The sequence below is a fragment of the Lithobates pipiens genome, unplaced genomic scaffold (genome assembly GCF_037356315.1).
Source record: "Lithobates pipiens isolate NorthernLeopardFrog02 unplaced genomic scaffold, aLitPip1_a1.2 Scaffold_30, whole genome shotgun sequence".
NCBI classification, from domain to species: domain Eukaryota; kingdom Metazoa; phylum Chordata; class Amphibia; order Anura; family Ranidae; genus Lithobates; species Lithobates pipiens.
This window is the reverse complement of record NW_027507791.1, coordinates 45600852-45621224: the sequence shown is the minus strand read 5'-3', so window position 1 is coordinate 45621224 and position 20373 is coordinate 45600852. Positions and strand designations below refer to the sequence as shown.

The 20373-nt window shown below is 45.2% G+C and overlaps 1 protein-coding gene and 1 long non-coding RNA gene across 11 annotated transcripts in view; both read left to right on the top strand.

The window, feature by feature from the left end:
• LOC143942756 (uncharacterized) overlaps positions 1-20373 on the top strand; it is a 156764-nt gene that overhangs the window by 13700 nt on the left and 122691 nt on the right. For 4 of the 6 annotated variants that reach the window (XM_077464146.1, XM_077464147.1, XM_077464144.1 and 1 more), the window contains 4 exons: positions 25-88; positions 506-569; positions 1611-1676; positions 3418-3824. In XM_077464146.1, the coding sequence (XP_077320272.1) occupies positions 25-88; positions 506-555 (114 nt within the window). In that variant the 3' untranslated portion in view covers positions 556-569; positions 1611-1676; positions 3418-3824. Of the gene's footprint in view, positions 1-24; positions 89-505; positions 570-1610; positions 1677-3417; positions 3825-20373 lie in introns of those variants that run through there. The other 2 variants (XM_077464145.1, XM_077464143.1) reach the window with 2 other exon arrangements.
• Positions 6793-19020, top strand: LOC143942050 (uncharacterized). 5 transcript variants are annotated; one of them, XR_013264657.1, is made up of 4 exons: positions 6793-6875; positions 6965-7023; positions 17962-18014; positions 18622-19020. It is a non-coding gene; the product is annotated as an uncharacterized LOC143942050 (long non-coding RNA). The 5 variants fall into 5 exon arrangements; XR_013264654.1 differs by lacking the exon at positions 17962-18014 and adding an exon at positions 16044-16158; XR_013264658.1 differs by adding an exon at positions 16044-16158 and having other exon boundaries at positions 6798-7023; positions 17962-18001.

The window sequence follows — 20373 nt, the reverse complement described above, 5'->3', positions numbered from 1 at the left end:
TTATGATCTTTTTCAATTTTCTAGCGGGAGAAAAAAAAAGCCCAAAGCAATACGGAATTTCCTTTTGGCCCTGCCACTTCAGCAAATGGTAAGTATTTTTTTTTTTTTTTTTTTTTTTATAAACACGGGACGAGTTTATGAACTTTTATCGTTGAGTTTTGAGTTTGCCCACATGTTTTTTGTGGACCAGAGTTGCTAATTTCATTGCTAAACTGAGTTATGAGCCTTTCTCGTGACTCATGGGCTTGGATTTAACCACACGATCTGGTGGTGACCAGGTTCCTGGTGCCTAAGAGTGAGATGTTATGGTTCGGTTGGTAGTGTCTGCCATGGATTGAGCTCCTGGGGGTGTGGATGAGGTACGCGAGCCTTCCCCCCTAGTTCAGTGTTGAGCCAGTATTGCTAATGTATTTAATATTGATGTTCTGATAAACCCCTTTTTTTCTATACAAAATCAACCGCTTATGTTTTCATGTGATCCTAAGGCTTACATTTTATATTGTAGCTGGCGAGATGCCCACCAAGGCTGAATTATGGCAACACGATGCTGTCTGAGAGTAAACTGAGAGGTATGTATCAAATTAAATGTGTGACCACTGTGGCTGGACAGAAGTCGGTTTATCCCGGCTCGATAAGTGCTGCAGAGGCAGTAGGATTCAAATCTGATTTGTATATTTTGTGGCTGGGTTCACACGATCTCGGCGTTGGACATCCGCGTGCGATTTAGCACTGTATTGCTGTGCAGATCACATATGATGTCTGTGCGATGTGAATTCAACCATACAGATTATATATGGCTGAATTTGCATCGCATTTGGATCGAAAGGGTGCAGGACCCTTTTTTGCTCCGCACTGGAATTGAATCGGATCAAATGCGATCCGATTCCTGCACCATTTCACAGCGCGTACTGACAACCGAACTGGGGGTGTCATTAAAGTGGAAGTAAACTCCCCTATCGTTTTCAGCCAAGGAAGCTGCCTTCTTTGCCTTTGTTTTAATCTTCAACTGCTATGGTGCTGCACATGTGATTTGTTATGACACCAGCCATTGGATGGTTTGATAGTTTGGCTGTGCTCTCAGCCAATGTGCAGTTGGCATTCCCGGCATGCTTTTTTTTTTTTTTTTAACTGTTTAAATCCATGAGTTTACTTCCACTTTAACTTTGTATTGACACCCACAGAGGTTCGTAGAGGGAATTGTGACCTGCCTGCGAGACATGCGATGGAGGAACTCACACAAGAATCACGCTGTTCGCATCGCATTGTGTGAACTTAGCCTCACAGCAAGGGAGTCTCCCTGCTGTCAAAATAAAATGAGCGGGGAGGCTTCCCGCATTTGGATGGAGGAATCTGATTTTTTTTTTTTTTTTTTTTTTTTCATTTAACCCACTGGTTAAACGTAAACTGACTCCTGCTTTAACGGCTCTAGAGATTCAGGGCTAAGTGACCCTGGAACACATTGAAGCCAGGTTTAACCATACAGCAAGCATTTTGGGTTCACAGTGAAAGTCTGTATTGCATGACATGGTTTAGATTGGACCTCAGATTTCATTATCTCTGAATACATAGGCATGACTCCATTGTAACTTTTTTTTCTTTTCCATGACTAGTTGGAAGGCCATGAACAGTCAAAGCAAGATGAAATCCCTTTTCTGCTCCTGCAGTACTGGCAAATGGTAGGAAGCATGGCTTGGGTTAGCCACACGAATTTTGTGGACCCAAAAATGATTGTACTTGGTTACGCAGGATTAGGAAGTAGAGCGAGAATCTAGAGCTCAATCATCTGTCTGAGTTGTGAGTTTTTCATCATAACTCATTGCTTGGGTTTAACCACTCAATGTTGTGGACCCAAAAATGAATGTACTTGGTTACGCAGGATTAGGAAGTAGAGCGAGAATCTAGAGCTCAATCATCTGTCTGAGTTGTGAGTTTTTCATCATAACTCATTGCTTGGGTTTAACCACTCAATGTTGTGGACCCAAAAATGAATGTACTACTTTGTTACTCTGAGTTAGGAAGGAGATAGCCAAGTAGGATAGGTCTAAAGCAGAGTTATGAGCTTTCATCCTAACTTGCTGCATGGGTTTAGCCACTCAGTTTTTTTGTGGACCCAAAGCTTTATATTGGCTTATACTATTTTAGCCACTATAGTCTATGGCTGAGTTTATGAATTTTATTGGGAAAGTCTACAGGGAGCTCCCCGCTCTCTGTAAGTCTCTGCGGGTGCATTGAATTTTATCATAGCTCTTAAGTTTTGGGCTCAGAGCTTCTTGTTCAGTCTGAAGTCTCTTCCTCCTTGGGTTGTGGGTTATTGGGGCGTTAAGGAGCTTTGATGGAGCAGGGCATTGCAACACTGCTTCACCCGAGTCTCTGCCTCATTCACTCACGGCTTGTGCTTTATCCTGAAGGTCATCGGTTTCAAGGATTTGGTTTCTGCAGGGCTAAGCAAGAATGTTAATCTGATCCCTTTGGGAAAAGTCTACAGGGAGTCAATATATTCTATGGCTGAGTTTATGAATTTTATTGGGAAAGTCTACAGGGAGCCCCCGCTCTCTGCAAGTAAAGGGTCAGCTGTTGCAAGACGGTCTTAAATTTTTACTGTGAGCTGTAGTTGGGCATCTGGACTGGTTGCCAGGCTGTTCTGTAGTGGCAGCTTTGGGGACTGGGTCAATCTCAGTCTTTGCTGGATTGGGGGAGGAGTGCCCACTCCTCCGAGAAGGCCGAGGCTAGTTTGTATTCAGTCTCCTTGTCTGCTGCTCTTGTGCATCCTGGCAGTTAGTCTAGAAGTTTAACTATGGCTTACAGTGGGAATGGCGGATTCTCTTATAATTGTTCATCCTTTCTTCCTGGGAATATGGAGTGGTGTTCTTTGGAATGGTTCTTTGTTTTTCTTGGTTGGAGTATGAGGGCACTATATTACAGTCAACAAACACTTCAGCCAGGCCAAAATCAACGCTCCCTATTCTTGGGTCAGGCTTAAGATATGGAGTCAGGATGCCTTGTCCCCTTAAGGGGAAAAGGTATGACACATGTCGTTCCCACACTAATAGGTTTAATCTTCCCAAATTTAATTTATTGGAATAAGTCTGCAAGTTCACACCGGATGTATTGGTGTCAGGAAGCTAGTTGTTAGTTTGCACAGGGTATAACCTCATTTAATGTCCACCTTAGAGGAGAGTAGAATGTAGTTGAAAAGGATTTCCCTTTTTGATTGCGGGCTTTGTGGTCCCAACAGAGCAGAGTTTATGGGCAATACATATGCACTTGAGGCCCTCGGTGTCAAAGTTGACCACCACTTCGTTAATGGTCTCCACAGTGCCCCTCCTAAATCACACAATTTAGCTGCCAATGTGGAAATGGGCTTTAAGGATTGCTTATCAATGTCTCATCTCTAACCCTTTATCCTCTTTTTTTTAGCTCCTGCCTACGTTTCAATGAGTTTGCTCAACTGAACTTCTAGCAGTGTTGGTGTGCCAGCAAGGTCGAGGAAAAGCACTCAACCCAAAGATGTCTTCATTGATTTTTTACTGGACTTCTTTCCCAATTTTTAAAACATTTTTAGAGGAAAAAAAATCAAAGAGTCCCAGAAATAATATCCAAAGGATAGTGTTGATTCTTCCAAAGTGAAAATATGGAATTGACACCCACAATGCTCTGTGTTAAAGGGAATCCAAGCAATCGCCTCCACCAGTGAGAAGGGGGGCCGCTTACCAGAATTATAGATCTCAGTGTCAATGAGATCAACAGGGCAAAAGCACAGAAGTTCTGGATGAACTGTCACATGAGCCACACAGCCTTTATCCTTGATGCAAAGCCTGTTTCTATGTGTTCATCTCTAGAATCTCTAGAGATGAACACATGGAAACAGGCTTTGCATCAAGGATGTGAATGTGGGATGCATGCTCTGCGCCCCCCCCCCCCACCATCATTGTGAATTTGTGGGAAGCATGCTCGCCCCCCCCCCCCCCAGTTTTTTTTTTTTTTTTTTTTTTTTTTTTATAGTCCTATGTTACACAGCAGGGCACATAGTGGGTCTGGATGGGGTGCAGAAACTGGCCAACTTTTCATGTTGCTAGTGGCTCGTTTCTAGGACTATCTCCTTATCCTAGCAACTAATTGGCCACTTAACATGAACATATGACCAGACTCCTGCCCTCCTGAGCCTCCTGGTGTCTGAAGTAGGACTGGCAGCACTGACATAAGGGGAAGGATCTGTGATGGCTGCTGGCCAGTAAGGATGAGTTCAGGCATGTTCACAACCCACATGTGCAGAGTCCGCCAGGAAATTGGCACTGCACAGTGCTAATCATAGGCAGTGAGACCTTTCTCCAACTCTACAGCCGTAGAGTGGGAATATGTCTCGCTGCCTGTGATTATCTCTGTGCAGTGCTGACTTCCTGGCGGGCTCTGCATGTGCGGGTTATGAACATGCCTGAGCTCATCCTTACTGGCCAGACCAATATAATGGGCTAAGCTGCAATATCATGCAGGTGTGGCAGTGGTTATTACTTTGTGTTGCAAGGCTGTGTACGCATGACTCAAAGCACAACTTTGTTTTGCCTTTTTGAATGCATTATCTTTTCATTTTTTGCTAAAGCGATATTTGTATATGAAATGATTTGATATGACAAGACTAGTTACCAGGCTGTCATGCTGGTGTTTAATTCCAGTCAAGTATGCAGATTGGGGCTTTTATCCAAGATCTGCATACTTGATAAGTGATAATGAGCTCTAGGAAGCCAGCGTTATCGGCAATGCTAGAGCCCACATTTATCATAAGTTTATAGTAGCTATTTTGAGCTAAGCATTTGATTTCAGTGGGCATGATGCCATTTATTTATTTGTTTAGGTACTACTGAGAACGAAAAGCTCAAAGCAACGTGGAATTTCCTCTGTGGCCCCGCAGCACATGGTAGGTTCCCATACAAACACTGTCGTTTGGGTTTAGCCACACATTTATGTGGACCCAGTGTTAAACTGCTAATTGAGTTATGAACTGTTATCGTAACTCATGGGCTTGGGTTTAACCACTTGTTGGTGGTCCCCAGGTTCTGGGGTCTAGGAGTGACGAGTCCTAGTTCAGTTTGATATCTCTTCAGATTGCACTCCTAGGCTGAATGACTGAGCTTGTCTTGCAGTTCGGTTTGGCAGTGTTGCTTGCCCCGGCCTGTCCTACCGAGAGTCCCGATTCGTCTCTTTTGCTCTCCTCTGGATCCTTCTGCAAGTTATAGCCGGCTGCTAGGCTTTTAACTCCCTGATCCCTCTTGGGAAGTCTATGGAGAGCTTGGGCCCTGGGTCTCGCTCTCTGGAAGTGAAGGGTCTGCTGTTCTTAAATGGTCTGAGCTTCCTATTTTGTACTGTGTTTGGCTAACTGGCTAGTTGATGGGCTTCTCTGTAGCAGAGGGCTTGGAGACTGGGTCAATCTCAGTCCTTGCTGGATCGGGGGGCTAGTGCCCAGTCCTTTGTGATGGTCGGGGCTAGGACCGATTCAGTCTTCTTGCCCTCTGCTGCAGTGCGGCTTGGAAGCTGGTTTAGGAGGTCAATCATGGACATCATGGGAATGGGAGGGTCATCTTCGACTGCACATCCTTTCTTCCTGGGAATACAGTGTCGGTCTTGGAATGGTTCTTGGTCTTTCTTGGTTAGAGCATGAGGGCACCATGCTAGCGTCAACAGATACTTTGGCCAGGCCAACACTGGCACGCTATTCTTGGGTCAGACTTTTTGGTATTGGGTTAGATGCCTTATCCTCTTAAGGGATAAGGGTCTAGCACGTGCCATTCCCACAAAATGGCAAAACATCAACCTTTTCATTGGCTAACTTCACTCAAAGATCTCATGAAGCTTTTCTGCTTTAATATAAAATGCTTGCAAAATGGTTTATAAATTGTGTTATGGGGTTCTAATGCCTACCTTATTTTGTAGCTGAGGTGCCCTTCAAGGGTGAACTATGGCAACACTGTAAACATATGAAAAATTAGAGGTATGTATCAAATTGGGGTTATAAATGCAATCTATAGGACATTTTAAGTGAAAATATGTTTTGATATAGTTTAGGTACCAAATCCTGTGGAGGTCCCCCCTCCTTTCCATGATTAACACTACTAGAAAGTCTATCCTGAAGCAGTTCCTCAAACTAGTTGGGTTACTTATAGACCAGTGGTCTCACTGGGACCAGATGTGATCCTTTGCTTTCCTTATCTGGGCCTTGAGGCATAATTACTGACACTGGGGCAGTATTCCTTCCACTCGCAAACCTGGGGCACTTTTTCTCCCATAATGCCTAAAGATCTGGCATGGTTTATGCTCGGGCTCATTTCAGCCACCTTAGATTCTCATGGACAGTAAATTGACCTTTTAGAAAGTTTGGAGACTTGGAGACTGCCATTTTGAAATATCTTGTTTTAAAGTAGCAGTCTGCCCACCGCTGCAAAAAAATTTAAGCCAGCAGCTGCACATACTACAGCTGCTGACTTTTTAAATTTTGTACACTTGCCTGTCCTGGAGTCCAACGATGTCAGGTGCATGGAACCTCTATTGCAAGTAAGGGAACCCTACTACACCCCCCTCACCAAAGGGTGCCAAATGTGGCTCCAGAGGGGGAGGAGTACAAGTGGAAGTTCCACTTTGGAGTGGAACTCTAATTAAATTTGCTGCTCTTTCACCTCTGTAACTGTGGTCACCATACTGAAATGCACCTTTTTGTGGCTTTATTGGAGGCAATAAGGAGGTGGTGGTGTGTGTGTGTGTGTGTGTGTGTGTGTGTGTGTGTGTGTGTGTGTGTGTGTGTGTTTGTTTTTTTTTTTTTTTTCCTCTTTACCTTTTTTGCTTTTCTAGTGTCTCTTTAAAAGACTGAACTGTCTACTGCAAGATTGGTAAGTAGTTAACAAGTTTATCGTACTTGCAAAATGTTTTTTTTTTTATTGTGTTTTATGGGGTTCTAATGACTGCCTTTGTTTTGTAGCTGGTGAGGTGCCCATCAAGGGTGAAATATGGAAACGGTGAACAGATGAAAAATTGGAGGTATGGGTTAAATTTGGCTTATAAATGCAGTAATCTAATGGACAGTTTAAGGCCTCTTTCACACTGATGTCCCGTTCAGGCCCGCCTGTCAGTTTTTCAGGTGGACCTGAACGGGTGCTCCATAGAGGTCTATGGAGCGTCGGATGTCAGCGGTGACATGTCCGCTGACATCCGACCCGCTCCGATCCGAAAAAGTGTAACGGAGGAAAAAGCTATTTTTCCCCAATCGTCTTTCAGGACAGCCACCTTTGAGAGACACTGGCTCCTCCCCTCTTAGGAAACACCGCCTTGATTTTCATGATTTAAGCCTCCTCCTCCCTTCGTTCCTCAGTTATGGTGTTTCCTCCGGTGGGGAGACATCGCTAAGGAACCTTAGCTGAATTCGGTTGGTGAGACTGAAGCTATCCGAGCGGAGCCCCGGCCCCACTCGGTTACCCGACCGTCTATCGGTCGGCCCTTGACAGTCGGATCAGCGGGGAGCTGAAGCGTTCGTACTGTCTATACACCCTAAACTTCGCTTGGGGAAAGCAGGAAGTTTTACAGGGTCGTCCGTCCGTTCACCCGCGGGTGTTTTAACGGAACAGGCAGTCCGGTCGGCTGGGGAAGCTGAACTTTTGACTGACCTTTTTCTCTATACGCACTCCAATCTTCGCTTGGGGAAAGCAGGAAGTTTTTGGGGAGGTTCATCCCTGCGTTTCGCCCAGTGGGGCGCTGCAACGAGGACGTCCAAGGCCCCCCTGTGTATCCAGTCGGCTGGGAGCCAGAGGCCGGACCGGTTGGCGGGCGACGTCAATTCCGGTGGGGGCGGACCTCTTCGTTGGATCCGCGTCTTCCGGTTCCGGACGCGGCACGTGGAGGGGAACCTAGCGTTCGGCTGGTGCAGCCTCTCTTTCTACAGTTGCACAGGTAGCTGTTGGAGGCACGTTCGTACCACTCTTCCTCAACAGGAGAATGTCCAAAGCAGTGGCTTCGGGAGCTCCAGGAGTAACGGCACCAGCCACTCAAAGGTAAAAGCCCTGGCGAGGGGTTCCCTTACCTTACAACCAGTAGCTCCACTGGTGTTTTTTCCCCCTAGGTGGTCGGGGGGAAGGGCAGTGCGTCTGGGATCCAGATGGAGATTGATCCTAGGGGAGGGCACTCCCGGTGGTCCTCTTAAGTAGTGCTGGTGTTTGTTTTTTTAGGATTTTATGCTGCTCTTTTATCTCTAGGTCTCTGAAGGACATGAGCAAGTCTCCCTTTGGTTCTAGGAGGGAGCGTCCTTCATATAGAGCCTCTTTGGGGGAATCCCTGGTTCAAAGGCACTTGGTAAAGAGTGTATTGAGGCACCGGATAGCTCAGTCAGACCTTTAACCTAAGGTTCCAGTGGCCTCAGAGGGTTCAGGTCCCTGTTTGAGCGCCATTAGGAAACAGGCAGCAGAACACGGTGCATATCTGGCGGCTTCTGTGAAGGTTACAATGGCCTCAGCTCCGGAGCACTCTTTCACCAGCACAGCAGAGTGTTCCACCTAACCGATGGATGTTCCTCCTGCAGGTTAAGGGAGAGTCTAGAGGGTTCCAGAGAGGAAGTTGAGGAAGAAGTTGACAGTGCCGTCTCAGACTCCCAAGGGACTCTGATAAAGGTGAGGGCTTGGGTGGGGAACCCAAAAGAACCCCTCGATATAAACTTCCCCCTGGATGAAGTGGATAAGCTCTTGAGAGATATTCATACCACTTTAGGAAGAAGGCATTGTCACCCCACGATCAGATGTACTAGGACCTGGGGGAAGCGGGTGTTCCCGGTTCATGATGTCTTGATCGATGCCATCAGGATGGCGGGGTCCCGAAGGAAAACCTTTCTTTTCTGGTGCTTTAAAGCAAAGGTTTTTTCTTGGGCGGAAGAGGAAGCTCTTGTCTGGTATAGAATCTCCCAGGTTAGAGACTACCTTTCTTCAGACGTCCAGGCATACTGACCTGTCCTCAGGGACATGGGAATACTTTCAGACCCTATGTTTGAAATGATGGACTCACTTCTGAAGTCTATCCTCCTTTCCCATACTGCTTAAGGTGTTGGCATACGCTGCTTCGATTCAATCCAGGCGAATGTATGCAAGATCTTCGGCTCTGACCAACTCAGCCTGGAGGGCTCCAAGGCTGAAGACATGGCAGGGGGTCAAGGCGTCCAAGGCAAAAGCTCTGTGTAATCCTTTTTACAGGAAACCTGCTGTTGGATGGATTCACTTCTGAAGGATGCCTGGGATTTATAATAAGAAAATCTTTAAGCCTGACATAGAAGCCACAGTGGTGGCTCGTAATATGAAGTGTTGGCTTATCCAGATTAATGCATGAAGCAATGACAGCAGAGGAGACTTTTCTATCCTCCTCTCCCATGGTGCTTAAGGAGTCAGCATACACTGCGGGTGCTTCGACTCAATCCATGCGAATGTATGCAAGGTCCTCGGCTCTGGCCAACTCAGCCTGGAGGGCCTTAAGGCTGAAGACATGGCAGGGGGACAAGGCGTCCAAAGCAAAGCTCTGGAATCCTTTTTACAGGAGACTGCTGTTACTGCTACTGTTTACTGCTGTTTGGGCCAGGTCTTGAAGCAGTGCTAGATCGCACGGCTGATAAGAAAAAGGCCTTTCCCCTTAAGAAGAAATATGGGGAGCAGTAAAAAAGGGGCCTTCCTCCCCCAGTGGGAGATGATCACCTCCAATCAGTTTGTGTTGGGAATCATCGTAAGAGGTTACCGTTTGGAGTTTTCAGAGCTCTCCTCTTTTGAGACTCCTTGTCACTGAGCTGCCAAAATGTGCCCTTCTTTCCTCTTCAGGAGTTAGAGGAACAGGAAGTGGTAATACAGGTCCCAGCAGGATATATAGAAAGGGCTCCTATTCTCACATTTTTGTGGTTCACAAGCCTTTGGGAAAATTCAGGCTCATCCTGAACCTGAAACGTCTGTGTGTCTTAGTCACCTACAGATGGCTTTCGTTGGTTTTGGTCACTGGGTGAGGGCACCTCTTCCACCAAAACTTTTTCAGGGCATGGATAGTATGGATGCATACCTGCATATTCCCATTGCAGAGAACCACCAGCGTTTCCTTAGGCTGGCAGTGATAACTTCTGTAGGGGTGCTACACATTCAGTTCAAAGCACTTCCCTTTTGGGCTATCCCTTTCCTCCTCCTATCTTCACCAAAGTGATGGTAGAAGTTCTGGCATTCCTGCGTCTCAGGGGAGTCTCGGTGATCGTGTGTCCTGAAGATCTTCTCCGGTTTGTACCTTCTCTGACGCAGTCGATTTGGGATCAACAGGTAACAAAAGACCTGTTTGTGAGCCTGGGTTGGCCTCTGAACCTAGAGAAACCCAACTTAAATTCCTTACCAGGGGGTCACCTTCCTGGGGTAGGTGCTGGGCTCAACAGAACAAAAGGTCTTCCCTCCTTGGAGAAGATCCAGAAGATAGACAGAGCACTGTTGTTTCTCCAGGGCAACTGTCAAAAACTCAGTTAGGCAGGTTGAGTTTACTGACAGCCACGCTCCTAGCAGTTCAGTGGACGAGGTCATGTTACCGTCCTCTGTAAACTATTCATCTTGAAGATTTGGGACCACAGTCAGGGGTCTTGGGACTCTTTGGTTCCAACTCAGGTAAAGAGGTCCCTTTGGGAAAGGGAGCACGTTTGTTACAAGACCTAGAATGGAGTTTCCCAGTATCCAGGGTGGTTACAACCGATACGAACGGCTTAGGTTGGGGTACACACCTAGACTCCTGTTTGGTACAGGGTACCTGGGAGAGGAAGGAATCTAAGAGATCCTCAAATTGGAGGGAGTTGAGAACAGTAGATCTGGTTCTCAGGACCTCTCAGAGTTCTCTGGAGACTTCATGTAAGAGTCATGGAAACAATCCCTTGGCAGTGGCTTGCGTCGACAGGATGGGGACTCCTGGAGCGGATCCTTTATGGGTCCTAGCGAAGGCCATCCTCAGATGGGCCGAATATTGAAATCCTGTCTTTTCAGTGATCTGTTTTGAAGGAGAGCAAATCCTGATTTTAGATTTCCTCAGAGCAACCAGGTTCTCAAGCAGGAGGTTCTTCGAATGGATCACCCAGAGTTGGGGGATTCCTTGGATGGACCTCTCTTTTTCTCAAGGGAAAACGCAAAGGAAGCCATCTCCTGTTCCATGAACAGGGGAGATGGGAGGTCGGGAGCAGACACACTAAAGCACAGAGTTAGGGTTTCTCTAAGTGCTATGCTTTCTCCCCTCCCGTTCTGATTCCTGCAGGGTCAGGGAAGTTTTCAGGTGGAGATTACTACCTATTTTTTAATCACACCTCTTGGGCCCAGGAGGCCGTGGTTCTCCATTCTGAAGGGCCTGTCAGGGGAACCCCCCCCCCGGGTTTTCCCGGTCTAGGAGTGTCCCTTCTCCCAGGGTCCAGTCTGCGGTCCCCAGGTGGATTCTTGCAGCTTGGCTACTGAGAAGGAATTGCTGAAGGGCAAAGAGGTCTCAGACTGTTTAATAGCCACTCTTCTGAATTGCAGGTAAATAGAAACTCAGACCATTTTCTTGAAGGTATGGAGACGGTTCAACAGCTGATGCTCAAAGAACTCCTTCAATGTGCACAGCCTCGTAGCCGTTCTAGAGTTCCTGCAGTCAGGGGCAGATAAAGGTTTAGCCCCATAAACATTGAAGAGTCAGGTTTTCGCTTTTAGCGTATTCCTGGAAGGGCATCTAACATCAGACCTTGGTATAGTAAGGTTCTTAGAGCCTTAAGTAGGCAAAGACCAAGCCTTTGGTCGCCCCCTTCCCAGTCGGGGTCACTCATTAGTTTTACAGGTTCCCACAAAGGAACCTTTTTCAGCAATTGGAATCTGGCTGGTTATGGTTGATCACTCTCAAAACTGTGTTTTTTTGTGGCGATCACTGCGGCAAGGAAAGTGAGTAAACTCGAAACCTTTTCTGTTAAGGCACTCCCTTTCCAGACCATTCAGTTTTTAAGATCATTCTGGCCTTTTTACCTAATGGTAGTCTCTAATCCTCAGAGAGTCCGAGAGATTATGCTGCCTATTTTTCGTTCAAAACCAGTGAGCGAACAGGACACATCTTCTTGGACGTGTCCTTCATTATTTTGGTTACATAAAGCCAGTTCAGGAAGTCTGATTTACCTTTGGTGTTACTTCCAGGGGCTAGGAAGGGTTCCAAAGCCTTTAGACGTACGCTAACCAGATGATTAAGGTCAGCCATTGGGCAGACTTGCGCGGTTGGGGTATTTAAAGCCTCCAGTTAGAATTAAAGCACACTCAGCCAGGACAGCGGCAACTCCGCAGACAATGTGGGCTGGTGTGTCTCCTGAACAGATCTGTAGAGCCGCAACGTGGTTCAAGTTTTCTACGTTCGTGAAGCACTATAGATTAGAGGTCGACCGATATATCGGCCGGCCGATATATCGGCCGATATTTGCCGTTTTTTTAAATAATCGGCATCGGCTGATTTGTGCTGATAAAAAGCCGATTTAGAACTACAGCGGGACTTAGACTGTCTTCTATACAGAAGTCATTTCAAAGTTGACTGAGTCGTCATAGCAACCCTTTCCTCCACTCTGGGCAGGCTGCCAAGAAAAGAACTAAATGATACAATGTTTACACTTGAATGAATTAGGTCATCTCTGTGTGTGGAAGTTCTCAGTTTAACCATTTAAAGACAAAATCTTTTCTGACACTTGTTGCTTACAAGTAAAAATCCTGTGTTTTCTGCCAGAAAATCACTTAGACCCCCCAAAAATGATATATATTTTTTTAGCAGAGATCCTAGGGAATAAAATAGCGGTTGTTGCAATATTTTATGTCACACAGCATTTGCACAGAGGTCTTTCAAATGCATTTTTTTGGGAAAAAAAATACACCATTTAAAAAATAAAAATAAAATAAAAACAGTAAAGTTAGCCCATTTTTTTTTTTTTGTCCAAAAGTTTTGACTACCTGTTTTTATTTTATATATATATATATATATATATATATATATATATATATATATATATATATATATATATATATATATATATATATATATATATATATATATATATTTTTTTATCTAAATCATACATACAAGTAAACTGATTGGAGGTTTGTTTTGTTTAATAAATGTTTAAGTGTAAGAAATTTTCTGTATCACGTATGAAGGCCGCTTTCACACTGGAGCGGGCAGGCGTTGATGGTAAAACGCAAGTTTTAGCGGCTCTTTACCATCATTTTAGCGGTGCTATTTGGCTGCTAGTGGGGCACATATAACCCAGCTAGCGGCCAAGGAAGAGGTTAAATGAGCCCATGAAGCACCGCTGCCAAATCGCATTGCATGCACTCCAGCAGTGATGCCCATTCATATCAATGGGCAGGAGTGGTGGAGGAGCGGTATACACCACTCCAAACGTGCTGCTTGCAGGACTTCTTTTTAAGATCCTGCCAGCGCATCGCCTCAGTGTGAAAGCACTCTGTCTTTCACACAGACTGCAGGGGAGCCATTTTACAGGCACTTTACAGGCGCTATTTTTAGCCCAAAAGCGCCTTAAAACGCCCCAGTGGGAAAGGTGTGTTAGATCAAGGGGGATTAAAAATAAATAAATAAAATAAAATCGGCCTAACATATCGGCCCAAAAAAATCGGCATCATATATCGGCTATCGGCCGCCATGATTTCTAAATATCGGCATCGGCATCGGCCAGAGAAAAACCCATATCGGTCGACCTCTACTATAGATTGGATCTTCTCTCAGCCAAAGACCAAGCCCTTTGGTCACAAGGTGCTGCAAGCAGTAGGTCCCACCCTAAGACAGGGTACTCGCTTATCCTCTCAAAGGTGGCTGTCCTGAAAGACGATTGGGGAAAAATGGAATTACGTACCGGTAATGTCCTTTTCCAGGAGTCTTTCAGGACAGCACCGGTTCCCACCCAAGTTTTTTGCAGATCATCGGGAACTCATTACATGAGGCCGTCAGGTAAGACTTAAAAGTTTGTTTATTTGACGTGTTCTTGTGTCTCCCCAGTTGGCCGGAGGTACTCTGGAAGAACTGAGGAACGAAGGGAGGAGGAGGCTTAAATCATGAAAATCAAGGCGGTGTTTCCTAAGAGGGGAGGAGCCAGTGTCTCTCAAAGGTGGCTGTCCTGAAAGACTCCTGGAAAAGGACATTACCGGTACGTAATTCCATTTTTCCATCCGTCTGCGGATCGGATGACGACGGGCACTGCGGTCCGTCGTCATCCGATCTCCCATAGGGGAGAGCGGCGCTGTGACAGATCCGTCCCTGCGCAGTGTGCAGAGACGGACCGGTCATCTCCCTGCTCAGCGGGGATCGACGGAGTGATCCCCGCTGAGCAAACGGATATCCACGGGGCGGATCAGAACTGATCCGCCCCGTGTGAAAGGACCCTAAGTGAACTGTGTTTTGATAGAGTTTAGGTACCAAATCCTGGTATTGTATACATCTTTAACACTACCAGAAAGTCTATCCTGAAGCGGTTTCTCAAACTAGTGGGTTACAATAGACCAGCGGTCTCGCTGCAGCCTGGAGCCAGATGTGCTCCTTTTGCTTGCCTTTGTCAGTGGCAGAAATTAGGCCTCAAGGCCATGAGGGCAGTATCTCTTCACTCACAAACATGGGACACTATTTCTCCCATGACACCAACAATTTCTCCCCTAATACCTAACTATTTGGCATGGTTTATTCTCAGTGGGCACATTCCAGGCCCTAGATTCTAAAGGTCAATTTACTGTAATTTTAGAAAGTGCGTAGACGTATTGCATGGGTATGAAAGTTTGCTTCAATTGCATTAACATATATTGCTACAATAGCCAGCTATAACTTCAGTCTTGATAAAACTAATCTGTATAGGAATAAAAACCTAAACTAATGCAGCCACCACTTTGGGAAAAAATTGGTGAGCTTTTTTTGGCTTTAGTACAGCTTAACACCACACTCACTGTGTGCAATTCTGTAGGAGATAAAGTTAGTTGCCAGTCAAGCTTATGGGTGTAACATGTTCCTCAATTTGTCACACAATGCCGCAGGGGACTAGGAAATGCCCAATTTGAGTTCAAAAACGCCTTAAAAAAAGTTACGCAATTTTTTTACAAAAGCCAATCATAGGCGGAACAATCGCCTATGTTTTAAGTTTCTCTTTAAATGAGACACCCAGGGTCTGAAACCCTGCATGTTGTCCTGTGCTCCACTGAATGTAAAGCAATGCACATCGCACTGCATTACATTCTTTCCTGGCCTTGACGGCTAGGTAAATTGTCAGTGGGGCCTGGAAGAGTGATGTCACTTATGGGTCAGCAGCAAGAAGGGGACAGCAGATGGGCATCTATGCCAGTCTCAGGCCCACAGATCATCAAATGGAGCCTGGGGTGTGTGGGGTGTAGAGCATTTTTGTGGCAGCTCAAGCACCAGGATTCGGTGGGGGGTGTTTTTTTTTTTTTTTTTCTACCTGACGCCTGGGGTTCCCTTAATCATGAAGTATGGAGGCTGCCATTGCTCAAGTCTGTGGGTTTGTTCTGTCTCTCTGGTGCTTTGGCCTCAACACTTTGAGTGTGACCTGAGAAATAGAAGATTCTGACAATTGCAGAATGCTTTCTTTTTGATTAACATTTTAAAGCCACATTAGCCAGGTAACAAGTCCATTAGTTCCTGTACTGTTCAGTAAGCCATAGCAAAGTGAAGCAAAACATCTTCACTATGCTCCCAGTATGGAATTATCTAGGGTGGTTTTATTTGTGTGTTTTTGGAACTAGGCATAGGAAGCCATATAGGCTTCTATTGTGGTTTTCTCCTGAAAATTTCAGTTGCTTGGCTGTCATACTAATACTCTACACAAGTATGCAGAGACTTCTAGACTTTCATGATCTGCCCACTTGAGGGTGACCTGAAACACATGAAGCCAGGTGTTGAGCAGAACAGCAGGTCAATTTTGGGTAGTCGGTGAGCCCCTTTCATTACTTTTATAAACTTTATTAACCTTTTTATATTTAACCTTAACCTCAAACTTCTATCTTTTGTAGACATGTTGACATGAACAACTTGGTTTCTATTGGAAGCCTTGACCGCTTCAAGTTGACGGCTGAACACTTCAAGCATGATGGAATCCCTTCTCTTGTCCTGCAGCATTTGTGGATGGTGGGTACCAAAACTCATTAAGGATGAAGGCCTAGCTTGGTTTGCTAGGTTTCAGCAGAGTTCTGAGCTTTTGTTTGAACTCTTGGCTTGGGTTAGCCACACTGTGGACCCACAAATGAATTTTAGGATACTAGCTTGGTTTGCTAGGTTTCACCAGAGTTCTGAGCTTTTGTTCGAACTCTTGGCTTGGGTTAGCCACACTGTGGAACCACAAATGAATTTAGGATACTAGTCTAGCTTGGTTTGCTAGGTTTCACCAGAGTTCTGAGCTTTTATTCAAACTCTTGGCTTGGGTTAGCCACACTGTGGACCCACAAATGAATTTAGGATACTAGTCTAGCTTGGTTTGCTAGGTTTCAGCAGGGTTATGAGCTTTTAATCATAACCCTTAGATGTTGGGGTCTAAGAGCAAAGTACTTGTTCAGTTGGAAGTCCCTGGGTAGAAATTTGCTCCTAGGTTGTGGGTTGAGCTTTGTTGGAGCAGGGCAGGGCACTGCAACACTGCTCCTTCAGACTCTGTTGGCCTCTTTAATCCACCTTTTGTGCTTACCTTGCAGGTTATCGGTTTCTAGAAGCTTCTTTCTGCCATATACGGGGATAGATGGCTGAGCATTTATTTTACTCTAAAACCTCTTGGGAAAGTCTCCAGAGAGCCCCTGCTCTCTGCAAGTAAAAGGGTCTGCTGTTCTGAGACTGTCTTGCCTTTCCTATTGTGAGCTATGATTGGGAAACTGGGCTGGTCGATGGGCTTCTCTGTAGCAGAGGGCTTGGAGACTGGGCCAGTCTCAGTCCTTGCTTGATTGAGGGCGAGTGCCCAGATCTTCATGAAGGTCAGTTCTAGGGCTGATTCAGTCTTCTTGCCCTCTGCTGCAGTGCGGCTTGGAAGTTGGTCTAGGGACTCAATCATAGCTCATGATGCGACTGGGGGAATTCTTTGACTGCACATTCTTTCTTCCTGGGAATACAGAGTGTTGATTTGGAATGCTCCATGGTGTTTTTTGGTTAAAGTGTGAGGGCACCATACTAGAGTCAAGGAACACTTTGGACCAAGCCAACATCAATACTCTTATTCTTGGGTCAGACTTTTTGGTATTGTGTTAGACCTTTTCCCTTAAGGGCATAAGTGTTCTAACATGTGCCATTCCCATCTAACAAATAGGTTTAAATGGTTGGTCTTGCTGTGAAGCTACGCGAAGGCAGTTAAACAGATTGCACACTTTGTTCTCTGCGCACTTTGTTTCTCTGCGCACTTTGTTTCTCTGCACACTTTGTTTCTCTGCCCACTTTGTTTCTCTGCCCACTTTGTTTCTCTGCCCACTTTGTTTCTCTGCCCACTTTGTTTCTCTGCCCACTTTGTTTCTCTGCCCACTTTGTTTCTCTGCCCACTTTGTTTCTCTGCCCACTTTGTTTCTCTGCCCACTTTGTTCTCAGTTGGAGTATTTTCTTGTAGATCCCTGAAGCTCATTCTAGTGGTGGTTGTATACAATGCCAGTGATTCCCCTTTGCTGGTCATTTTATGCCCACCCTGATGCAGTGAAGAATGCAAATGTTCTGTTGGTTGCAGGCTTTGGTCCCATTAGCGCAGCTATTTATTTATTTAATCTGAGACACTGGGGCAGTTAAAGGGATTTTAAAAATATTGGTTGATTCACTGCTGGTTCTTCAAGAGCCCAGCTAGGAATGCATATTGTGGTTTTACAATGTCTGTCACATCCATGTGAGCCGGGCCTTGCAGTGGAGTTTGTTTACTTGTTTTAGAGGCCTTTTATCCTTTGTTTTTAACGGTACCTCCATTTCATTCAGATGGCTGGCTGAGCAACACTGCTAGGTTCTGGCAAGACTGGTGTGGGAGATTGGTAAGCATCCATACATAATATTTCCAGGAAATCTTTGTAAAGGGTACAATGGTAAATTAAGGGTTGATCTTTTGATCTGTCCTTTAGACCATGCACATAAGCTTAACGAAAGCATGGGGGGGGGGGCGGGCAGAGGGTTGGGTTTTTTTGGTAAGTGTCTGGTCCATATGCTCTCTTCATTCAGAATCTTTATAAATGGTCAATACGGGCTTTCTGCAGGTCATTTACGGAAACCCTATGGCTGGAAACGGATTGCATACAGACTATAGAAGGGCTAAGCCAACATTGGCACTATTCAATTTCCATCAGCATCTGGTATAATGAACCTTTTTTTACACTTTGCCTATCCTTGATAAGTTGATGGAGATGTCCAGGAACTGTTATGTTTAGGAGGGGTCTGAATATACACTGTACCAAAGTGGGGAGAGCATGTAGGAATTAAGAAAGTTGGGTGGCTTTTAAATATTACTGGTTGACCTTCCTAAGCTATGCTATATTAATGGCAACATTTAACGAATGTAAAAGTAGGTGTAATGCAAATATGGCTGGAAATGTACTTTCAAATCTTTTGTCTCTAACACTATACCTTTCCTCCTTTGTTTTTTAGCTGTTGTCTACAACTTTTGCTACTATACTTGGAGTGTTCGTTTGCAAGCAAGGCCGAGGTGAACTTCAATCATCCCAGAGACCTCATTTTATCACTTAATCTGATTTCTTCTTGTTTTTTGTTTTTTAACTTGCTTTTTATTTTTATTTTTCTGTGGTGGTATTGGGCCAGTGACGGTGAACCTTGGCACCCCAGATGTGACTACATTTCCCATGATGCTTGTGTGTAGTTGAGCATTATGGGAAATGTAGTTCCAAAACATCTGAAATGCAAAGGTTCCCAATCACTATTGGGCAGTAGCCTTTCTGATTTGCTTAAAGGGCCAGCGTCTTCTGATTGCAATGTGAAATAAAAACAATTGTACATGGCTAAAGAATAAATGTTGACATGATTATTAAACATGAGAAATGTCGTCCATTCTTTACTATGTTTTAACTAGATGGGTAGTGTGCTTGTACTTAGATTACATGGTAATTAAATCCTATAAAGACAATTGAGGGGGAAGGAACCATCTTTGCTTAACTTTGTAAAATGTACAACTTTAACATCGTTTTTTCTTTTTACACTTTCATTAGACTTCACTGGTACAGAATGAGAGCATGCACATATTAAAACATAATTTTATTCCAGTTTGGTTAAAATTCACATTTTCATGACCTTAAATTTTATATCAACTACCCTGCAGGATAACCTAACATACAATACATAGGCCAAGTATTCTCATATGGCCTGGTGATGGCGGATCCCTTAAAGTCAATGTGTTTTGTCAATTAGCAAGACTGGTTAAGGATCAAAGAGGCAGGTAACAAATCCTAATAAACCTCATAGGATCAATGTACAACCAGATGACATACAAACTCATGAATGTTCATTGACTACCTCATGTGCCCGTGTAGGACGGGCATCATTCTAAAAGGACACACCAGTGCAGCCTGTTTCTGGTGTTGATGTGCAGTGAGATCACCGCTGGGGACAGATTACTAATCCATTGTACTGGGCCACTGATTGACCTTGAAATGATGTGATTGCTGTCTACTCCGATGTCAGTGCTGCCAACCATTGTCTGATGTGGCAGCTCTGGTATTGTATTGCTATGGTGGTGATCAGTCTCTAAACCCACCAGTGTGAGACGGCAACAGTGTCCGATTTCTGCCACATTACTCTCCAATAGGGATGAGCTTGGTGTTCAGTGAAGCCAGAACTCTGTGGGCCGTTCACGCCAAATTCGTGTGGCGCTCACGGCCCACAATGCACTGTGCCATCGCAGTGGATTGCTGGCTCGAGATTGGCCAAGCATGCATTGTGACGCTGCATGCTTGGCCAATCACAGCGCCGGCAGCGAGGAGAGCCATGATTGGCCACATGGATGCCTGTGGCTAATCGTATTTCAGGCTGTGTGTAGTACAGGCCCCACACTATATAAGACTGCCCGCGCGGTGGCCTGGTGTAGTGTGTTGGTGTCTGCAGGAGTTAGTGGGTGTTCTCTGTATCTTCAACTCAGTATAAACGTCCGTTATCCACTGATTTAGCATTCTTGCTCTTCTGTAATAGAGCTTTCAGCCATCTGCACAGGAGTTTCTGGGTGTTGTCTGTGACCTGAGTGCAGTATACACCTGTATCTACCTATTTTGCTCTTCTCTAATTGAGCCATCTTCAGGAGTTAGTGGGTGTTGTGCCTCCAGCACAGTATACACTACCCAATTGCTGGTTTTCCCATCAGGCCATTACCATATCTGGAAGGCCAACAAGGAG